The 23761-nt window shown below is 38.5% G+C and overlaps 1 protein-coding gene across 8 annotated transcripts in view; it reads left to right on the plus strand.

Annotated features, from left to right (window-relative positions):
• LOC128808781 (neuroendocrine protein 7B2-like) overlaps positions 1-23761 on the plus strand; it is a 41526-nt gene that overhangs the window by 6356 nt on the left and 11409 nt on the right. For 2 of the 8 annotated variants that reach the window (XM_053980310.1, XM_053980311.1), the window contains 5 exons: positions 19-186; positions 1412-1547; positions 1862-1970; positions 2763-2910; positions 3330-6007. In XM_053980310.1, the coding sequence (XP_053836285.1) occupies positions 19-186; positions 1412-1547; positions 1862-1970; positions 2763-2910; positions 3330-4918 (2150 nt within the window). In that variant the 3' untranslated portion in view covers positions 4919-6007. Of the gene's footprint in view, positions 1-18; positions 187-1411; positions 1548-1861; positions 1971-2762; positions 2911-3329; positions 6008-7618; positions 7745-7925; positions 8050-8100; positions 8199-8865; positions 9099-22902; positions 23053-23761 lie in introns of those variants that run through there. The other 6 variants (XM_053980318.1, XM_053980314.1, XM_053980312.1 and 3 more) reach the window with 6 other exon arrangements.

Genomic DNA, 23761 nt, shown 5'->3' on the forward strand with positions numbered 1-23761 from the left:
TGATTTTCTTAATTTCAGTCCTCTCATCAGTGACTCCAGTGGTTCTTACTCCAAGTACCAAGCGGAAGCTTCCAGCTGATTGCTCTCAGGGCTTGTCCAGCAAGAAGAGACGCTCTTTTAAGCATAATTTTGCCTTTGAGTTTTTACCAAGTAGCATATTTAACAGCAGCTCAACACCAGCATCAGGTACAGTGCCATCACTTTTTCTTTGCTGCTTGAAGTGATTGTTGGCAGCTCTTAATTTAAGAGTGGAGCCGTTTGTTCTTGTTAGTCTGTCACTGATGCTTATTGCTGAAGTGTTCCTTGCACTACCTCCCCATCTTGGTAAATAGTGTATGTTTATGTTCATTGGTGACTCACGTGACATGGACTGAGCAAGAGCCAAATTCTCTTGCTTGTTTTTTTGTTCTGTTAATCTCTCATTCTTGCAATCCTGATGTCCTTTTACCTTTTTTACTCTCTATGATCACTCAGGTTATACTCCTGTTTCTTTCTTGGTGCACAAATCCATGCTTCCAACCTTTTGAAAGTTGTAGCTTTCTATGTCCTAAATGCTTAAATAGCTGATCCTAGCTCTATGAGAAATGTAATTATTGCTTTTATAAAGCTTCTTTCTTGTGTCCTATCACCTCTTGTTTTTCCTCTAGATGTTACATCTCAAAACTCTAGAGAAAATTTTACTTTTGTTTGACAATGCTTTAGTACCATTTTATTCTACTAGAGGGCTTCCAACCATCAGGCTATTCTGAGAATCCTGTTTTATATTTATTTCATTCTTTAATGTGCTGCCAACTAAAATTAGAGTGGAAGGATATTTCTAGATTGGCTGTTTTGCTTGATTTTTTTTTTCCCCCCCCTTCAAATGAGTGTTATAAAACTTAGTGCTTTTCTTATTAAATCATTTCATGTTCTCCATAAAATTCTAGTTTCTATGGATAAGCAAAACAAAAGTAATGACATTTTTAAAGATAGCAGTGATGCATGTGTTTCATAAAATGTCCAGTAGTAAAAAAAAGGCAACTATTTTCTTCATTGTTGTTTCAGCTGTTCTGGCTAGGTATGTAAAAAAAGCACACTGCAAATAATAATGAGACTGTGTCTATTTTTTTCTTCTTGAGCTCTTAAATTTGAGGAACTGATCTGATTATAATAGTGTGGAAACGTATTTGAGGTAGTGATATCTGTAGCATGTAATTAATTGCAGTCCAGCCACTTTTATGGATGCTACAAGCAACAGCTTTGTTTAATTTTAAGGTGGAAATCAAAGTAATTTCAAGCCAGCACTGTACAAAATAAGCAAAAAAAAATGTGTGGTTTAAAAACCTGTTCTTTATTGCTTTAACTTGCAAGTTTTTATCTGAAAAAAATGTGACTATTTTAAGTTCATAGAAATACAATTTCGTCCCTGTAGTTCAGTTTGAAGCAAGTCCTTGTGTGTGTCTTGAGTCGTCACAAACCTCACTATCTCCTTCAACCATGGGTGAAAATAATGTGTCCAGTACGGGGAATAGAAGAAGTAAAAGACTTGCAAGCAAAAAACTATACAGGTAATTAACTCTCAAAACCTAAAGATAAATTGGAGAGATCTGTCTAGACCCCTTGAATAATTACCTCAATCTGCCTCTAAAATTATTGGTTTTGGTAAATTTTTATAGTAATCTTAAAACCACCAGATCTTCTGATGTTGCAAAATTAAGCTCAAAACAAAATAGGATCTGGTATAGCTTTCTGTGCTTATTAAAGAAGGTGGGCAAGAAGGCAATAAAATAAGTAAAATTGAAGGAAATAACTGTAAATAAATGTCAGGATGTTTTTGTTGTCCTGAAGAGTTTATGTCCCTTCCTCCCTTGTGTCCTTCCAGAGCTGAATCAGGAAAGACAGGTTGTTTTTCTCCAAAGATAAGCCGAAAAGAAATGGTTCGTAGATCTTTACGCTTGAAATTTGGTTTGGGGAAAAGCAACAGAGAAATGGTAAGTACCCAGTCCTCTTGTTAGAGTGTAGATTTTAATCCAAAGTTTGGGCATTGCTTTTCAGGAGCAGGAAGGATGTATTTTGTAATGGAGGGATCCCAGTGTTAATTGAACCTGCTTCTGTCAAGTACAAGAAGCTTGAGGTTTATGTGCATAGCAGTAACAGATCAGCTTGTACTGCGTTTGGCTGGCATGGGACAAGATGCTGAGGGAGGGAGCAGCTGACTTGAATTGACCAAGAAGCAATTCCATGCCATGTAATGTTAAGCTCACCAGTAAAACTGGGATGGGGATAATTTATGGAAAGTAGCCACTGCGCAGAGGCTTGCTGAGAACTGGCCTGAATGTTTTAAGTGATGACCTTTGCATCCTGTGTGGGTTTGGATTTTTTTGCCTGTGGTGTTGGTGTGTCTCTTTTCCTTTTCATCTTTCCAATTCTCTCCCTCATCCTGTTGGGGAATGGGGAAAGGGAGCATGTGGCTGGATGGGAGCTTGCCTGCTTGTTGGGATCAACCCACCATGCTTGTGATCAGTGGGTCTCACAGTTCCTGAGTGTCTGACCTGGCAGAGCCTGTGCACAGAGTCACTCTGTTCACAGTGTGATTAAGTCTGTCTGACTGCAGGGAGGCTGTTCGCCACCTAGGTCTGCAGAGAATCAAGGCAAGAGGAAGTATGGCCAAGAAAAGCCTGCTGTGGCTGATTTGTGTAGCGGTTTGCTGAAGCTTCCTCAGTAAATGAGATTCCAAATTGCAAGTTTATATAAAAGCAATTAACACTTTTTGTTTGTTCAAGAATATTGTATCAGGATGTGCAGCTGGCAATAGATCAGAAAATATTGGAAGGCGTCTTGCAAGTCAGCAATGTTTGGAAAGCAGAACTGAATGTGCAAGAAGAGATGTGCTCTTCAGCCCCTATGTCAATGAAAAATTCCCTAAGAAAGGTGATTGCCTAACTAAATATACTAGATGGGGAAACCATTTTTTACTTTGCAAAAGCAACTTTATAGATAAAAGTATAAAAGCAATTGGATTAAAAGTATGCTTCTAGCATACTTTTACAAGTCAAAAATCATATATATAAGTCAAAAATCACTTGTATGTTAATGGCTTGTTGGGAAAAAGAATTGGTTTAGAACAAACCTGTTGTGTTTCTAGTGTATTTTAGTAGCTCTCTTAGTTAACTGAGAGGAGATACACAATTTCACTTAATACTATAACCTTTTTTTACATTTCTGAAATTTAAGGGCAAAATGGCGTCTTTAAATTCAGTGCTGCTTTGATAATTATTTTTAGTAAGAATTTTGTCTATAGTTATTAAAATCACAATAAATTATTCCTAAACACTGGTATTTATTTTAAGGTTCAAGGAATGTAAGCAAGTCAGAAGAAAACTTGCTGACTCCAAAATGTCACAATAAAGTAGTTCACCGAATGTCATGGAATAGTCCTGCTGTTACGGATTCTCAGGTGGTCAGCAAGAATGAGCAAATTCTGCCTGGACACTCTGAAATGGGAGTCAGCTCTTCAGAATCTGTTTTGGTATTTGGAAAGACACCGGTTATTCCAGATGAATTCAGATCTGCAACTGTAAGCAAACAAGACAACAACTTGGAACTTGTGCTGTGTGAAGATGAAAGTAGTTCAACTACAGAAACATTACTGAAAGTTAGGGAAGCCTTCTCTGCATCTGGGAGTATTCTTCACAATTTGATAGGTGATAAAAAATCATCCCTCTCAGTTGTAGCAAGTGAAATATTAAATGAAACTCCGTGTCCCTCAGGGCTCAGTTCAGCGAAAGAATTGTTAGTGGAAGAAGTTTCTGAAAATCTAGCAAATGTAAAATCCAGAGAGCTGTTGCACCAATTTAATCCATCTTCTGCTGCTGATAAACAGCAATCAAAAAAAGCAGAAATTGACGTTTTGGAGAAAAGAAACTTCAAAACTTCTATTGAGATTGAACTTCAGGTCCCAAAACCAGATATAAAAAAAGTAAAAGAACTTCCTATGCCTCAGGTACTAACCAAGGAAGATAAGTTTACTGTTGAGAACAGTTCAACAAAAGATGACTTACACAAATCAGATTTCTCTGGAAGAAAAGAGGAAATAGAATTAATACACTCAGAAACAGCTGAAAGCTGTATGGTAAAGTGCTGTAATTTGGAAGAGGGTACTGCTAAACCTTCTTTGGCAGGACAGCTGCCTACTTCACAGTTGCCTAAATCACAAAACGAAATGAGCAACCAATACTTGAAAGCTGAAAATTTGGATAAAGTTTTATCTAAAACATCGACTGTTTCTGACCATGGGAAGGTTTCTGACCACATACAGTGGTTCAACCAGCTTTCATTAAATGATCCAAATTCTGCAAGCAAAATGAAACCGCCTCTGAAGTTTCAACGCACTCCAGTTAGACAGTCTGTAAGAAGAATGAATTCCCTTTTGGAGGCTAACAGACAATCTGTAAGCTCTCAGACGGTTAAATCAAGTGGTGTTGGTTCACCACTTGTTAAATCTTTGAGCTATGATTCTGCCCTATTCCCCTGCACAGAAAAGCCCTCAAAGAATTCCATGCTTTTGCCACGCAGGAGCGAAAGCACACGTGACCAAGTTTCTGTAGCTCATAAGCAGCTAGACTTAGCATCCAAATCATGGTACAGGCCATTAAATCCATCAGACAAGCCTGATGGTTCTGTCAGAACTGTTGGAATCCATGAACAAAAAGCAACTGTTCATCCATCAAAGTCCGTTCTAGAAGATCTAACCAATCATGAAATGGTTAAATCCAGTTTGAAAGTTAATGCAAATATAAGTGTTCCAGGTGCTGCCCCAGAAAAATCTGTGATTGCAAGAAGTGCTTCAGGAAAAGAAAGAGTTCGTTATAGAGGCTCTCCAAAGAATCCAATATCTGAAGTAAAACTGCTACCAACTGCCAAGCCAGTAGACTTATAAGACCAAATGTGATGGCTAAATGGGTTCTTTGTAACTTGGTTAACCTTTGGAAAAATCTAAATTTGTATTATTTTTTTCTAGTAATTTTTATTTGTAATATTTCATTTGTTTTAAATGAATGAGTTGTGAAGATGTACAAATAGCAATTTGTTTCATGTTGAGGTTTTCTTCATTTACTGAAACTTCTGTAAATGCTAGTCAGTTCAAGTAAATTAATTTGACTTAAAAAACAAAAATAATCTGTTAATCTATAAATAATCTAACACAAATGTTTGTGTTAGATCTCAGGTTTTGATTATCTCAGAGTCTAAAAACATGCTGCATCTCCCACAACTGTTTTGGCAGTATTTAGATTAAGTATCAAGTTCAAAAACAATTTCTCAACTATTTAAAACAAATTTAACAGACATATGAAAGGAAGTGTTTTGATGCTGACTATTAGTAGTTAAATTTATTTACTTTTGTAGTTTTAAGTGTATTGTAGCACCCCTTGATACTACTAAGTTGAACCTCATATGAGCTGTATTTCTTTTGAGACAATGTTTTTAATTTTTGTTGGAGTAAATTGGGAGCGTATTTTACTTGTTTAGTAGGTAAATGTCAAAATATAATCCATGTGTGCACACACAGAGGAGAATTATTAGAACACGTGGAAAATAAATGTGCAGTTTATTCAAGAATTGAAAGGTCTTAAAACTTCATCCAGTGTTGTGTTCTGCAGTAGGTACCAAGTATTTTCACTTATGAGTAATAAAATGTTTTATCTTAATATGAGAGGGGAGTTTTAACTTATTTTTAGAGCTGTAGAATTATGTTAACGAAGTGGTGCAGAAGCTGAGTTGAGATGCTGAAAGTGTTGCAAGAGACGAATGTAAGAAGCCATGGTGTGTTAAAGGTTGATTTGCACAAGCAAATGTTTACATCTTTTGGAACGAAAACTGTTTGTCTTTCATTAGTTGTAAAATTATTTGAGTAAACACTTGAAACTGTTCATTAGCTTTTTATATGTGTGAATTGCTTATTGGCAAAATGTTAGAGCTGAAGCACTGGATACTTTTGGTTTTAATAAAACCATTGTTTTTTCCCTTTTCTGAGCTTGTTCTTCTATAATGACTTGGAAAGTTAGATTATGCTGTTATATGCAGACTGTAGACACCAAAATTAGTAAGTCTGAAAATACTGAAGCCAGAAATAAATCTGTTCTGGCTGTCCTTTTTGTTTATCTTAGCTATGTATTGGTAATTCTCACAACTAGCAAAAGGCATGATGCAGCATAGTTTATCAGCAGTAGTCTTCTGAACTTTTTAAAATGATATGTTAGTCAAAAGAATAGTTTTTTTTCTGTGGAAATCTGCCTCACTCTTGCTACGTTGCTGTAAAATCTAATACCAGGCAGCCAGCCATGCGAAGATCTTAACCAGATTGCTTGCTGGGGTAGTTAAGAATGGGAAGCTTCAGTTTCATGAAGTAAAGGAGTGAATAAGGCAGTTCACCACCATCCAAAGAGGAAGCTGCTTCTCTTGGCAACATGCTTTTACCCTCTGCCTTTAGCTATTGAGATCCCTCAATGGGCTGAGCAGGCACCAGGGCACCATGTTTTGAATCATCTCACTGAGGTAAGTAAGGATCAGCAAAACAACTTCCAGCTGTCATGGCTGATGCAAGGGGGTGGGAGCTGGAAATAGGACAAAAGGAGAATGTCAGGAAGAAAATGAGGTCTTGACTTCTGTAATAGTGAGGTGTTACGCTGATTTTTGTTTACAAGACTAAGACATGTGATTGTCAAAGCTGCATTAGCATTCAAAATATTTGGTACATATTAACAATGTGTCTGTCCTATGTGGAGCAGTAAGCTACTTTTGATCATCCATGCAAGCTAGTCTTGAAACATCTAAATTTGGCTTCTTAGGGGGAATTTGGTAGGGCCCTGACAAAGAAACCTGTACCAGAAAAAAAATTCTTAAAGTTTAGGTTCTGTTTTGCAGAACAGTTTGGACATACAGCCCTTTATATGAAGTTGATTATGTTTTGCAGAAAAAAATGCTAGATGCCAAGTGGAAGTCCCTGCTGCTAAATCCTGCAAGTTACACCTTGCATAATGTATGAGACCAGCCAAAAAAAAAAATCTACATGTGCAAGTGTATTTCATGGGACTGTTGTGGTTTATGGGGTATAATCTCAGTTTTTCTGTGGATAGCTATACTTAAACTGGGATATGATGCATTCCCCTCAGTAACAATGAAGGTGTGATACACAGAATAACCTTTAGAAACTACCGTTTTGTCAAGTGCTTGTAGGATGAGAGACTTCATTTAGCAAGATACTTTTGTAGCTATCTTCTTGGTAACCTCTGCTCTGGATGATGTGTCTACATTTGCTTAATCTGGGGCCATTTACCTGCAAGTCCTTGGAGATGGTTGCTGTGTTGCTACCCTGTGAACCTGCAGTTAGGTAACACTATAATCCTGTAAGTAAAGCACTGATGTATTATTCTGGAGACAGAAATCACAGCGGGAAGATGGATACTCTCCCAGGAATATGTAATACCTTACTTCTGTCACTCTTAATGCATCAAAACCCTTCAGTTTCATTTTCAGACTGTTAAGTTAAAAAGGGAGGTTTTTAATATCCCCCCGAGCTTTGTGTCTCTCTGGGACAAAGCCCCACAGGAGCGCTCGGTCGCGGCGGGTACCCGCGGGCAGCTCCCTCCCGGCCGTGGCTGCGCAAGGAGGATGCGCGGCCGCGGCGCCGCCGCCCCGCCGAGCCGCGCTGGGAGCGGGAGGTGAGCGGGGCGCTCCGGCCCGGGGGCTCCGTGCTGCTACCGAGGTGCCCGGGAGAAGGGAAGGGATCACGGCCCAGCTGTCCAGGGGCCGGCGGTGCGGGGGGCGGCGGGGATGCTCTGTGAAAAGCAGATTTTTCCCCCGAAGAGGAGGCTGCAGAGGCCGATGGAGCGGGAGGGCTGCGGGAGGAGCGTGGCGTGGTGGGGGAGCCGCGCACAGGCGTAGCGGGGAATATTCCCAGCATTGGGGTTTTCAGCCATTTTTGCCTCAAAAACCTTTCCAGGTACCTTGCGCCGGAGGCTGGAGCATTGGAGCATCTTTAAACGTCTGGCGTGAAGAAATCAGGCAGCTGTCCGTGTGTTAAGGAATAAAAGGGGAACTCGAGGGGGTTTTGTTTTTCTAGGGGACTGGAAGTGATGCATTTTAATCAGTCTCTGGTGTGAGAGGGAAAGGAGCTTTAAGAAAGCAAGCATTCTGATTAAAATTCAGCCTATCAGAGGGCAGTAAGGGGTACTTGCGTGTTATGGGTTTTTTTGTTGTTGGGTTGGGGGGGGCTTCCTAATTAAACCACAGCCATTTAATGAGAGAGATTCAAGGAAACAAATGAAACCGATTTGCTTCAGGTGGGAAAGCCGGTGCATATGATATCGGAAGCCTTTTGTCTTCAGATGCAAACAAAATGTATCCAGGTTGTTCGGCAGTCTCGTATTGTTGATTTTTCAGGCAATACAGGAATAGAGCCTGGAAAACACAGTTCCTGGATGAAGAGTTCTTGGCTTTTAGACCAGAGCTTTATAAATAGCATAATAAACATGGAGGGGGTGGATGGTGGAGTGGATGATGTATTCTTGTCAAATGAAAAAGTGGATTCGTTTTGTTTGCACTGACTGTTAATGTTATGGGAAAATGCAAATCAGCAAATTGGTATTGCAGTTAGCTGCTTAATATTTCTTTTAGAAGAGAAGAACATATCCACCCTATTCCCTTCCTGGCTCCCCCCACCCAGTCTCCAGCTGGCTGGAGTACCAGCAGCCCCTAGAACCTGTGGTAGTAAACTGTTAAGTCCAATAGTAGGATCAGTTGTTATTTCCACCACATGTATAGGACTTCCCCCCGCCCCCCCCCCCCCTATAATTTATAATCAAATTCCTTTCTTTTTTTTGACAGGATGAAAGTGGCTGCCACTATGATAACTACCTTGCTTTGCAACATGGTATTTCTGCTGGCATTTGGATTGGCTTCAGCTTTTAGCCACAGCCCTCGGACACCTGACAGGGTTACTGAAGCAGATATTCAGAGGCTGCTCCATGGGGTTATGGAGCAACTGGGCATTGCCAGACCCCGGGTAGAATATCCAGCACACCAGGCTACAAATCTTGTTGGTCCACAGAGCATTGAAGGTAGTTAATTTCTAATTTGACTTATGATTAATTTTTTAGTATGCTTTGGTAATAACTAATGTTTTTTTATAGATACAGAAAGAATATCCTGAGCTTAATGTCATAGATTTCTTCACCATGTTGTTGCTTGATCTTTGTTTTAAAATCACCATCCACCTTACACCTTCCTTAATGTAGTGTTTTTGGCAGGAGTAGTGGAGTTTTTTAATGTACAGGCTTTGCAGAAAAAGTTATGTTGTCTTGGCATTGTCTGATTTCTAATGCCTCAGAACAATGGGTTTGTTAAATTATTCCTGAATATTATGTATAAATATATTACACATGTTTTTCACATGAAACAGATATTAACTCTAGAGTCCAAATTCCATGGATTTTTAGAAATATTTGCAAACTAGAAGAGATTAAGTGTTTGTGGTGCCATGTAAGAAAAAGGGATAAACCTTATACTGGGGATGGTCCTCTCCCTGTGTCCACAAGTAGCACCTCAAAACCATGTTGCAGGAATGAATGCTCTGGGCTCAGCTTTAATTTTTTTGGCCTGTACCCTCTGATCTCACACTGTGTAAGTTTTCCTTGGAATCAACCTTTTATAGCTATGTAAATAATTTGAAATATGTGTCTCAAATGTTAGGATATTGGGATAATGTTTCAGTGTGTTGCTATTTTAACAGAACAAACCAGCTTTTGTTTTGGCTTAACAGAAAGAAATTGAAGGTATGAAACTCCAAATATTATTGTTTATATGTGAACATCAAAACAGGGCAGAACCCCTCAACCTTCCTCTCAGAATTAAATCAGTCTGACACAGTGCAATAAGGCCCCACAGTTCATAAGTCTGTGTTCCCTATTTTGTCCTCATTCTGGTCAACAGGCTGTCCTAGCCAAACAGATACAATTGCTTTCATAGAGGCTGAGGGAGGATTTAAGCTGAATAGGTGTTTCTACCAGATAATTGCAGACTTAATGTATATATATATTTCAAAGAAACTTTGATGGACACATTTTTCTGCAGACTTAAATAATAGAAACTAAGTTTAAAGAGTATCATTTGATCTGTACCCTTTTCTCCTTTATGAATGTTCATACATAAAGAAACTGGGACAGATGGTAGAAATGAGTAATTTTACTCTCCATTTGCCTCTTTTCCCTAGATGTTTTTTAAAGAGAAACCTTATGCAAATCTGAATCTCTGGCAAATATTTAATCTCAGCTGTTTGCTGTTACTTTCTAATTACAGCATTAGCAAAATCAGATGATGCATCTCTTCATATAAGTATCAAAAGTTTTCTAGTGTTTGTGAGATTGAAGTAATGCTAGTTTTCCAGTCATCTGTACAGTCTTACACAAACAGCAGGTTGGACAAACGTTTTCTGTTTCTCCTTTTTTTTTTTTAATTAAAAAATCCATCTGTGTATGTTATAGAGTAAAACTGAAAGATGATAAATCCAATCAATGTATCATATTTAACTTCTCCTCTTGCTCAAATGAGGAAATGAGCATGACTTTTTTTTTTTTTTTTTCCAAGCCTACCGTGGATATTTAACCATTTATTTAAAAATTTCTGCAAGAGCACCATGGTCTTGTGGGGTAAACATTATTAGTCAGTGTAGAAATAGGCCAGAAAATCAGACCTTTGTACCAATGTTGCTTTTTATAGAGTATTCTGTGTTAAGTTTTTCAGGTAGTAATCTCTTACTCTTTCTTTGGTTTCTTATGGTGATGTGTGTATCTATCTGTAGATAGATATGAATCTAGTTTTGACTATAGACCATCTGAAAAAATAAGCCTATATGTTTTTAGATAATGTCTGTACAAGGTTTCACATTCTGAAGAATTCACCTATGGACTTTCCATTGTATATTCACACTTTTAGCACTGGCTAATAATTCTGTGTACAAGTGCTTAAAAAATTCAATATGATAATAGAAAGGGAAACTAAGGGAGAAGGAAAGAAAGAGGTTTTAGAATTATTGTGTCACAGCAAAACAGGGTATTCATCATAAATACCATCATGGCAAAGTGGTAATTCACCAACTGCTCTTCTGAACTACTCCTCTGTCTTCATTGGGATTTTTTGCCTGAAAGTAATGGACAGTAAAGTTGGGTATGAAAGGCTTATTATTTATCAGAAATTCTGAGCTGCCAGAAGTGTTGACTTCCAACCACTTTTCAGACTGCAGGTTTCGGTGACCAATGTAAAAATTTTAAAACCAGGTTCATTTCATGCCTGCATTCTCATCATTAAGGCCCTGACTGGACTGCTCTGGGGTGCATTTGTTTCTCATTTTGACTAGATACTGCATCTCAGCATAAAAACAGCCCTCTGTCAATTAGACCTTAATAAATTTAGTCTGTTCCTACAAAAAAATTGTTTTACTTAACAAAGGGTTTTGGTCAGAAATATCCCCAGCAGCACAGACCTGCAGCAGTGCTGATAGCTGTCATTGCCATCAGCTTCAGCTGAGCCACAGCTCCAGGGGTACCACTGACTTTCAAAAGGTCAAGAATTCACCCATTGGATGTGTACATTTGCAAGCAACATACTGTCAGGAAAAATTAATTTTTATGGCTTTGGAATTTGGAAGCAAATTTAGGCTGCCATAATATAAACAGGTTTACTCTAGCAACCTGATTATAATGAAATGTTTTCAAATTTGAGTGATTATTATTGTAACATTTTCCATGTTATTATTATTTCCATGAATAAGAGCTTAATAATTTAATACACAACAAAAATATTATTGGTGTTAGTTCATAAGCAGTTCCTGATCACACTCATTTTCCATCTCAGCTTTCTAAATTTTTTCTGGTGTTAATCATTCTATTTTTACTTTAAAATGCTAAAAACCAGAGGGTGGATGTGTTGCAAGGAACTATACATGATCATTTCCATCCTTACTTTCACACCCACCCTATCCCTTTCCCCCTGAAAAAGTTTAGGGCTGACTCGGCTGCAGAAAGTGCAGTCACAAACATATTCTATACCAAAGAAAACTAAAAAAAGGACACTCTTCAGAAAATATATTTAGTAGCATATTCTCTCTTTTTGAAGTGACCAGATAGTTTTCCTGTTGATAAATTAAAAAAAATAAAAAATACAGCTTTCTTGTTGATGGATTAAAAAAAAAATTACAGCTTGTTAATTGAAAGAAATTTCTGCCTTTTCTTATGTTGAAATCTATAAACATGTAGCTTTTTTTTTTTTTTAAACCCTTAACTTTGCATGTGTCAATTTACTGTTACTTCAGGTTGCTAAAATAGGAGTTGTGTCTAGAAAATGCCTGATAGAAAGTTTAATGTACCGGGAAATGACGGTGAAGTTCGGGAGGCGCAGAGGCGGCGTGAGCTCTCTTCCTTTGCTAGGGCTCTGCTAGGTAAATGGAATAGGACAAATATGTCCCAGAAATGGGACTTTGCTGCCTGATTCCCTGTGCTCGTGTACTGCAGCCAGAAGATGGTGCATGGCACAGCAGTGTGGCAGGAGCCAAACAGATCCTGCATGATGAGAGTCAAGTAAAAATGTTTTTAGTACCTGACAGGAGTTTCTTGGGAGCAGCTGTTTTTTGCTTGCCACTTAATAGATTTCTCTTTCTGTACATCCCCTGATTCCAAAATGTAATAAACTTGTATTAACTAGTCTAATTTCTCTAATAATATTCACTCTCATTGTGAATTCATCTTATCAGAAAGCTATGCTGGGATCACTTTGCAGCATCTATAAAAAGACTGGAAAACATAGAAAATCAAAATAGGAATTTTTAATGAGTAGCTGTGTTTCTGTACTTATCATTCAGTTTATCACTAAAATAATATGCAAGCCTTACTGGGCTATAGTCAAGCTTTTTATAGATAAGAAGGAGGCTGCAGCTATGTTAAAAGAAAACAAAATAATAAAATAAAGAAATGCATTCAACATTGCAAAAAACACAGAGGTTAATTTTTCTGTCTGGTAGGGTATTTATGAAGTAAGAGACCACACATTTTTTTTCCTTTCCTTGCATGCTTACAATTTTGTGCCATTATTTAAGGTTTTGGGGTTTTTTTTATATTGTTTTTGTTATTGTTTGGTTTACAGTTGTTTTCCTTTTTCTGAGGAGTGAAAGGGAATGAGCATATAATGTAAATTTTAGGCTTATTATACCCTGCATAGGACAACAGTAAAAATCTCACTTAAACACATGGGGGCAGCAGTAGCTCATCTTGAGCAGTTTATAGCACTTAACTTCTTAATTGGAAATAGGAAGTCCCATTTTCCTTCTGCAAATATCATTGCCTACCATAAATTCAGTACAACAGAAAGTCTCTTGTGTGGTTTTTTTTTGTTTGTGTTTGATTTAGTTGTTTTTATTTCTTAAAACCACCCAAACGAAATAATTGTTGATAAAGATGCTGGCATGACAGCCCAGAGTCTGAAGTCTTCAGTCTGCAGAAGAGGCATAATGCTGTCAACCTCAGTGACAACAATAAATGATGTCTCTTAAATTGTGATTGTTTGCAGGTATAATACAATGCCTCTTAGGGAGGCTATTGATTCTCCTGCAGAGACTCCTCATAGCTACTGGAAACAGGCTGGGGTTTATTTGATTATTTTGAAAGGAAATAAGTATGTTTATTGTTTTAGAAAAATATAATTACTGTGTGTCATATTGAGATGATAAAATTCAAGAGAGTCTGGAACATTATGCAAATATGTCTACTAACAACTGGTAATCAGTGCCTTGACAGCACGGCCCTTGTACAAATAATACTCTACAGCAAACCTACTGTCCATAAAATTATGGACAGTAATTTACATTTACATTTATAGGATTGAAATAATGTCCCTTGTACAAATAATACTCTACAGCAAACCTAGTGTCTATAAAACTATGCAGATTACTCATTCATGTTAATAGTGTCTATTTTGTTTACATTTTACTAATAAGAAAATTAAAGGTTTTCTTATTAGTGAATAAGTGAATTACTTTGCTGTCTGTCCTGTCCTGCAAGACAAGTACTTTTTTCCTACAAGAACAGTAAAATCTTTGTATTAGAAAGTTGCAAAAACTTTTGCTGATGAATTCCCTCACTAAACCAGTGCAGAAATGACCTTTGCACTCAGTCACTTTCGGGCTAACGTGCTATGCTTACACCCCAATATATTTGGACTTCCTTGGGTGACTACGAGTAGTAATTGTGCAATATCTGGGGGTCAGCAAACACAGCAGTGTGATGGCTGCACCCTCTTTGCTGCAGTTTAGGTGCTCTGTGCCAGAGTCTGTGCCAGCATCCGGGGGGAGCAGTGTCAGAATGTGGGGCTGGCTGCACAGGGCTGAACTGGGGCAGACCTCCCACAGCCAGAGAGGCTGATTTGTTTATTGTTGTGGTTTTTGGTTTGTTGGTTGTTTTTTTTTTTTTTTTTTTTTTTTTTTTTAATTATCTAAGTAGCATAGCCCAGAAAATATGATTTCAAAATTTTGCATGGACATCTCAAATTTTTAAGATAAAATGAAAGTGGCAAACCTACAGTTTTTTATACAACAATATGTAAATATCTAGATTTGTATAGATTTGACTAAAAATACCTAGTTTATTCAACAAATTGTAGTGTTAAGTGTAACCAGAATTTGAGTATCAGGCAGTGATGCATGTCATAAGAGAGATGCCTTAGGATGCTAATTTCTGAATTTAAAAGCTAATGATGGTGCCAAATGACAACAGTGGCTTGCAATGAATTTTCTTTATCTGAGTGATATGGCACAGGTCTGTGAAGAAACTGCACATAAAATGTTTGCACCTCTAACTCCACAAACAGGAAAATGATGAGGTTGTGTGACTTTATTTTTATTAAGGAAGAATCTTTGAAATTTGGCCTGTAATATCCTTGATTCCACATGAATTTATAAGCCATGACCAGCAGTGAGTAAGAAAGCCAAGCTGGTATTTGTGCTGCTGCGTGGAGGTCATACCAGGTTACCTCAATGTGTTTCACAACTTTCCCTCTTGAGGAGCAAGGGCAGGATCCAGCAAAGGCAGTAGGTGTTACCACTATGAACTCTGCCATGACTGAACTTCAGGAGCTGCCCTTCCTCGATGCCCCAGAGCTGCAGGAGGGTGCAGGTGCTACTCCTGTGCTCTCAGTGTGGCTGGGAACATGCAGGGGAATTTCTCAAATCTAGTGTGCTTGTCAGAGAAGTCAGTCAATGGAGCACAAAAGAAGAAAATAGTATTAATCCACATTTCTCTCTAGATCTGTTATTTGCAGGTGGATCTGACTGAGGAATCTATTTAGATTTGAGGCTTTGAAACCTTTTCTTAAAACATCCTCCTCTTGTGATTGCAGGAGAGTGTGCAGGCATCACATACCTCTGCTGAGGAACCAAGAACACAAAGTGACTCCAACTCTTAAAACCTCCTACTAACCACTGTTATGTGGTACAGACTACTGCTGCTAATCATAAAGTCATCTTTAAAAGATGCCACCAAAGGAGAACGAATCCCATCTCAGGCAGCTTTTGGAAAGGAAAGATGGCAGGTCTGTAGGGATTTAGAATAAAGTAGCTTGTCATCTACCTAAAAATAATTAATCAATTACAATGGGATTTGTAACCACAATTATTTTTTGTACATGTTAGTAGAGGGAAAAATCCAGTAGGAGAGGAAAGAAACCTGAAGAGGAGAGGGAATATGATAGCTTCTGTATTGTCTGATGCTTTATAGTAACTGTATTTTCTACTATTGGCAGAAGGTATAGAGAATTTTAATATGAATCTATAAAATTACATCTACCATTGGAATATGATCCCAAAGTATTTTCAAAAGTCTGTCAGTGAAGGTTGGCCAAATTATGATGAGCTCTTGTTTTTAAAGATTTTTTTTTTTCTCTGCTTGTCTCTCATGCAGAGACCGAGGGGAGACCTCATTGCAATTACAGCTTCCTCATGAGGGGAAGAGGAGGGACAGGCACTGATTTTTCTTCTGTGGTGACCAGTGACAGGGCTCAAGGTAATGGCCTGAGGTTGTCAATAGGTTGGACATTAGGGAAAAGATACTTCACCCAGAAGGTGGCTGGTCACTGGAACAGGCTCCCCAGGGCAGTGGTCACAGCCCCAAAACTGACAGAGTTCCAGAAGCTTCTGAACAATGCACTCGGGCACAGGGTGCGACTCTTGGGGATGGTGCTGTGCAGAGTAAGGAGTTGGACTTGATGATCCCTGTGGGTTCCTTCCAGCTCTACATGTTCTGTGATTCTGTGAGCATGCCAGGATTTATACCTTTCTGCATTTTTCCTCAAAATCAGTTGCATTTCCCATGCTCCCACCTGAATTTTAAATTAACTTGAAGTAAGAAAATACTTTTACATTTACTTGGTTCTATGAAGAGACATTTTAGAAATCTAGAGAACAGGAGTCTCCTACTCTTCTTGATTTTTGTGTTGTGCCAGGTGATAGGATCTCTGTCACTCTCCAAAGGTTTTCAGAGCTCTTCTCCCTGTGCTTGCCATGGTGTGTGTGCTCAGCAGTAGGGATGAATAAGAAGAGTCCCAGCAGCACTCAGCTGCAGGGATGAATGAGAAGAAGAATGTTGTCAGCTGCAGAAGCTGGTTCTTCCCCTTGGGGTGCTTTAATACATCAAGTTAGCTGATCTGAGCCTCTTTTGCAGCACCAAAGAGCAGCACTGTGCCAGGTCTTACCTGCCAGGGCTCTTCATCTTCCCACTCTATTGCATCTTTGTTGTGTGCCAGTGCTTTTATACAAGTGCAAAAGAATGATGTCATCTTGACTGGGGTGGCTTTGCATGGCAAGGCTCTGCTTTTGGAGTTCTGAGCCAATACTGGCTGACCAGGGCAGAGGCTGGGGCCTTCTAGCTCCATACTGGGAATGCTCACAAGGAGGACGTTTGAGGCAGCTGGGAAATCTGCCTTGTAGCAGCTGTCAGACAGGCATGGGAAGGTTTTAAACCTGCTGTTGAACCAGCTGGGACTTGGAGCCATCTGCATGGAAAATTGAATGGAGTAAATATGAATGGGGAAATGAACATGAAAATTTTGTGAAGTTCAGTGGCAAAGAAGAGACAAAAACGTGGATGTTCTGGATGTTTCTGGTGCATCCAGGCTTCACATGACAGGAGTGAAAGGAGTCTTTTTCTCTGAATGTGTTGACACTGATGGAGCATTTGGACTTCTTGTGCAGCTGGTGTCAAGTGAATAAAGTGCCAGTGAGTAAAGTGTTAAAGTACTTCACTGGCACATTTACATTTATAGGATTGAAATAATGTCCCATCCCTCATGGGATAAAGGAGGTCACTGTTTTCCTTTTGCTGCCTTGTTTCCCAGAACCACAGGCTGCACACATGGTCAATAGTGAGGTTGTGCTGTGGCAGTGACAGGAGGGTGCAATTTGCTGGCTTTGTTTTGGTTTTTTTCACTCTGCTGCTGTGTGGTGGCTGCAAGGCAAGGTGGCAGAGGGGCCCCTGTCTGTGTGCTGCATGATGCATTGTGTGTGTCACACTGTGTGTGACCCTTCCTGTGCTGTGTGTGACACTGTGTGTCAGCTTCTTCACGTGGTGAAGTGCAAAAGCCACTGCTCAGCGGAAGGACAAGTTTAATATTAGAGGACTGTTCAACCGAGGCAGGCATAAGAGTTTTCTTTTTTTCTGCTTTGTCAGCAAGTGGCTGCTGGATTTTTTTTTGTTGTGTATACAATTTGAATACTAATGACATATAAGCCACTGTTATAAAATTATTGTGAGAGGCATGGGCATTATTTTGGTCCTAACTATTTTACAATAAGAGCCTTTAATATCTTAAATATTTGTACTGTTTGTAATTAAAATATTGGATACAACTGAATTCTTTGCTGAAAGCAAGGGCAGTAATTGTGTGATGTGTGTGCTTAAGGCTTTAGAAAAAAACTGCCCCTCTGCAGAGAAATAGAAAATTAGTCTTTTAGTTTTAAGAAACTTTGTGTCATTAAGGAGACGACAAGCCAACTTTGGAATGCCCGAGCATGTATAGCTGTAGTGTTTTTGTGTTTCTTGAGGCATGCTCTTGAATGGTTAAGGAAGTTGGCTAGGTTTGCATTTTTCCATTCTTTGTTCTCCTATGCTTCTTCTCCTTCCCTATTCTCTTATTTAGCAGCTTCTATGGAATAGACGCAGAATGTCTCATCTCAAAATGTGATCATTTATATTTTTTTTCAGTTCTCACTTCCTATGCTTAATCAAGTTCAGCAAGCAGGATAAGACTCTAGGATGAAGCTAGCAGAACTATAATTACAGCATTGGGGCAGTAAAGCCCTTCAAAGTGTTAGAAAGGGTAAGGAAAATGTAAATGCATTTTCTGCATTCAGGATTTTTTGAGAATTTACACGGTAGATGATCCCGCAGATAATAAAAGAAAAGAAAAAGTAAGTTTGTGGAGGGTGTCCCAGTTTAACATATAATAGCACTGGGAAGCATTCTGTCAAATGTGCCTTCCATTGGGGAGATGTTCCTTTTGAATCTGACAATGACATAACAAATGTGGTTACAGCAAGGTGACTGGGGATGAAAGTGCAAGATAGTATGGGAAGCTGTCACTGTGAAAAGAAAACGATCTATCTCTGATTTCTTTAGGAGACACTGTAAACAATCTTGAAGATTTTTCCCAGTGATAAGAACAAATAGTCCAAATTAACAAAAGATTTTGCTAAGTAGGAAGAATGGTATTACATCTCTGATTAATATGTATTTTCTCAAATGGGATAAGCTATACCAGGCTTCCCTTGCAGCTCATGTGTGCTTGGAGTTTGTACAGGTTGAGATAAGAGATGTGATTTTGCTTAGGGAGAAGATCCCCCTGTGAATCTGTGAGGGGCTTGGACACTCTGAGGTACCTAGTATGACTCGCTAAGTAAAGGGCTTTAACTTGGGATTTGGGATTTATTTACTCACAACACATACTCATGATCCTTCCTATTTCATATCTCCATGCTAAGATTGGCCAGACTACCTCTTTTCTGAATTTGTAATTGAGAAAACTCTATCTTCACTATGACATGGGAAATGGTTTTAATGAGACTGAAAGGCAAATTTGTCCTCTTGTTTCTCTTTATATGTTCTGCAAAAATTTTTCACTTTTGAAAATCCATTCTCATTGACTTTCTTAAACTGATTCTTCTGGGGGACAGCTCTGCCTATTTGTATTTGATATGGAGGATTGCTTTCCACAGATTTGTTCTCACTGTGCTTTTCACTACTGATAGATGGGTAGCAGCAGCTGAAACTTCAGTAGACTAACAGCATTTCCACTGGGTGTGTTTGATCAGGGAAAGATTCAATACTTGCAAGAAATTAGTTGCTCTTTATGTTTTTTATGTTTCTTTTCCTTTTTTTTTTTTTTTTTCCTCCAAGAATGGAGTGGTTATGTTGTCTGCATGGGTGGGACAGTATTGCTCTTACAAAGAAATGATCTGAAATGTATGCACTTTAAACTTTTCATCATTCCAAGGATCTCTAACTGAAATCAGCTGATAAAATACTTTTCCAGTATTATAATAATGGTGAGAGGCATTGTTTCTTTTTGTTTTCCACCCTGCAACAGTTTAAGACTAGCATTAGATGAATACAAATATGCATACATTTTAAATGAAATTCAAAGCTTACTTAAGACAATGCTGATCTTATCCCAAGAGATCTAAACCTCTAGTTTATCCTGCAGGAATGTGAAATACCTAATAATAAATGCTCACAAAAATCCTACACATGCAAGGGAGCTGATTGTTTTGGAGTATTTTCTTTGCTAGTATGCGCCACAGAAAGGCCTGTTCATATAAGTAAGGAGATATGGAAAAAAGCATAGATTTATCTAGATCATCCTTTCTCAGTGCAAGTAGTCTGTACTACTCTGGATTTTTGGTAGTCCTAGTTTGAATAATTTAACAATGATGTCTCTCATGATTCCTTCGGATAGGAAATTATGAAAAGTTTCTCAGTATTGTGTTACTCTGTCTTTTTCTTTCAGGCTCTGCCTCAAGGTTCAAGAAACTGATCTTCTGCTATTTTTGTAGCTGACTGTATATGTTTGTGTCCCAATATTTTGACTTGGTAGCTGCAGTGTGTTTAATCCTAATATGTTTCTTTAAATCAGTAATGTTATAACACCAAAACTAATCCAACTAATGAGAGTTATTGTACATAATACCCCAACTCCGTATATTCATAGCATTTCATTTTTATTATTGTAGTCTTTGCTGAGTGCACTATTTATCAGAGTTTATAAGGAATGAGCTTTGCTGATGTTATTAAATCACTCAAGTGTGCTAAATTATGGCACCAGAGCAGGTGCTATTGTCTGCAGCTCTTTTGGAAAGAAAGGAAAAACCCTCAAATGATCCTGGACATTTATACCTTAAGGAAACAATCCTTTATATTAATATAAAAAAATTGGTTTGTACTCAGTCAAGGGAATTCTTGGCAGTCGGTTTAAACTTACATGTATATATAGCACACTGGAGCCTGCTAAGTACCTCTGTTTTCTTTATGGATGGAGCTTTGGTGCCAAGAGGTCTGCACCACATGCAAGCACAGATAGGCTTCTATCTGATGGATTGTCCCATGGTGAGCCCCATTGTATACAGGATGTTCAAACACGTATTGATTACGTGGTTTCGTAGTTTACAGCAGAATCATAACCTGATGCTTTTAAGTACATATATGTAATCAATCTTCATGTGAAGGAACTCAGGACAAAAGAAGTATTTTATGCTATATATTAGACATTAGATTAAATTACATTAGATTAAATGTATGTTATGCTTTTTTTTAACCTCATCACCATAGAATTATTGCGTTACAAGTGTGATCTTTGTGTGGGCTATGGACTAAAGGTATAATAAAATTCAGTGGGGATAATGCTGTTCTGGTTTTAGAACCAGGTCTCGTGGTCAGCTACAAGTGAAATTCCCATATAACAGAGATACAATTTTTTTTATGGAGGTAATTTTATGTTTTGTTACATATCTGTAAATCTTTTCTGCAACACTGCATTACAGAATAAGAGACTTGTATTTGAGGGGGAAAATTAGCACAGTGATTAGATTTTAGTCCATTGTGCAAATAAAATGGAAATATATGTGCTTATAAACTAATTTGCTTTACTATAATGCCAACATCCAACTGGTCATCTGCAAAATTAGTTTGCAAAATTTGCCTCAACTGCCACTTCTAAATGTAGAAATGAATACAAAATTTGAATTTTGTATTTGAGTGCCTTCTGTTAGCAATTTTTGCAAGTGATTAAGTTAGCTCACAATGTTTGGCTGTATAAAAGATGATTTAGGCTAGTAATATTTATTTGTAATTTGGGACAGGAGTATTTGAATGATTCTTTTGGAGCAACTTTCATGTTCAAAGACTTTAATCACATCTTCTGGAATTACGAAAAATAAATAAATTTTAAATAGGAATATTTGGTGATAACATGGTGATTTTGCTATTTACCCAAGCAGTTGTGTCTGCATTCACTCTTTAGCTCATATTTTCCAATTGTTCAAATTCCTTTTCCTCTCAATTCATTGTTAGTAGAATTTATATGTTGACTGTATGTTGTTATCCCTCCTTATATAGGGCTTAAAAAAAATTACTTTGCCATCACACAACCATCTCCATTGCTGCAGTGTGTGTGGTGGCTGTCTTTGTCAGGGAAAAACAACATGCTTGAAACTAATGTTTTATGTCTGAAATTCAAAATAGTAGTGTACAATAATATTTTAAAAACTCCACAAGCAGTTGGGGTTTAGCCTGCGGATGCATTTGGCCAGTAAGGCATGCATAAAAGATCTGGGATAGATAATTTTTTGTAGAGAGGCACAGAGAGAGAGAGTGGCCTGAGCTTGGTTCCCAAATCTTCAGTGGAAAACCCTACTTGTCAAAAGCAGGGCACCCAGCTGAGGGGTGTGTGAGGTGGCCACAGCACAGCAGTTTTGGGTGCAGTTGCCCAAGCACAAACACATCACTGTGTTCTCTGCCACTCGGTTACAAAACCTGCTGCACACTGCTGCTGTAACCCTGCAGTGATGCTGCTCTGGGTCCCACAGGGAAAAGATAATCTTGTATGTGAAAGTGTGAAGTCACTGCTGGGATGCTTTGTAACACACCGACTACTGTGGAGGTATATGTGAACAAGAATTCCCATCAACAACAGGGACTCTTCACCACTTTTCATCATTGCAACAGGAAATGCAAATTTACATTGAAGAATTGGTTTCATTTAAAAATATTTTTTCTAAGTGTACACAACCAAATTTGCAAGAATACCCTGGGTCCCTAAGGACCTTAATATCTTAAGCCCCTTTGGGACTTTATTTATTAATGTATTTCTAGGCTGTGCAGGTAGTATTTCTTTCTACAGTGTCATTAATATTGTCTTCCTGCCATGATGCTGTCTTGCCATATCTTCTATTGTTAGTTGCCATAATGAACAGTAATAGTATCAGTGACTGAAGATGATTGCACTTTAGATGTATCAGGTTTCATTTTTTTTCCTTCACATTTTCTTGCCTAAAACTTTCATAGATAAGGGAAAAAAACCCCAACCATACGACTAATAATATGTGGCTGATTTTGTTTCCTAGTTTCATTTTTAATTATCTAAGTTACTGGATTTAGGTCACATGATCATGTTTCTAAAAGAGATGCTTGAAATCTAAACTTGGATTTGTCTCTAAAACAATTATTTATAGAGAGAGAGATTATATTTTAAATTGAAGTGTAGATTACTTGCACCAGCTAAAGTACTTGCACTTTTAGTCTTGTGAAACGACTGTGCATAAATTTTCTTTGCTAGGTGGTGCGCATGAGGGTCTCCAGCACTTGGGTCCTTATGGCAATATCCCAAACATCGTGGCTGAGCTAACAGGAGATAATATACCAAAGGATTTCAGTGAAGATCAAGGATATCCTGACCCTCCAAATCCCTGCCCTATTGGAAAAACAGGTAATTCAGCTGTAGCCTTTGTACCTCTGTCTTCACTGTACATCTTCCTGTCTTTCAGCACCGTACAACCTGTGATCGGAAATGAGGGGTTTTTTTCATTCTATGCCCCAGAAAAAGAGCTGTTGAGAAATTTGGTGTTTTAGTGTTTCAGATGAGCTTTTCTTTGTATGTTCTTTTTAAGAATATGTGCATATCCTGTATTGCTGTGTGCTGCTGGAGAAGGTGGAAGAAATCATCTTGATCTCAGAGTAGAAGATAGTGAGATTTATGAGAGCATCATGTTCCTAAGGGAGTTCATTTTTAAGCTGGCCCCTGAAAAAAGTTATTCTGTACAGATGAGATTTACCCTTATTTTAGAGACTTTCACTGTGCCAAGAGGAATGAAACTGTCTGCCCTGATCCCCAACCCAGACCATGAGTCAACGTTTAAGATACCTTTGCTCCAAACCATGTGTCTTTACAGCTCACTGAGGATGCATCTATGCCAAGGAATGGAGAGCTGCATGGCTGTACCCCACGGCATTGCAGGCAGGCTGGCTCTGGCAGCGGGGCAGCGCAGCCTTGGAGAGCCAGAGCTGTGCCGGGGACATGCAGGGTGTCCCCCAGGCTGCAACTGCAGGCACCGAGCCAGGTGGGGATGGTGACTAAGGGCCACTAAAGCAGCCCTGCATATGCATGATACACACATACCCTGAGAGAATGGGTCTCC

The sequence above is a fragment of the Vidua macroura genome, chromosome 6 (genome assembly GCF_024509145.1).
Source record: "Vidua macroura isolate BioBank_ID:100142 chromosome 6, ASM2450914v1, whole genome shotgun sequence".
NCBI lineage: Eukaryota > Metazoa > Chordata > Aves > Passeriformes > Viduidae > Vidua > Vidua macroura.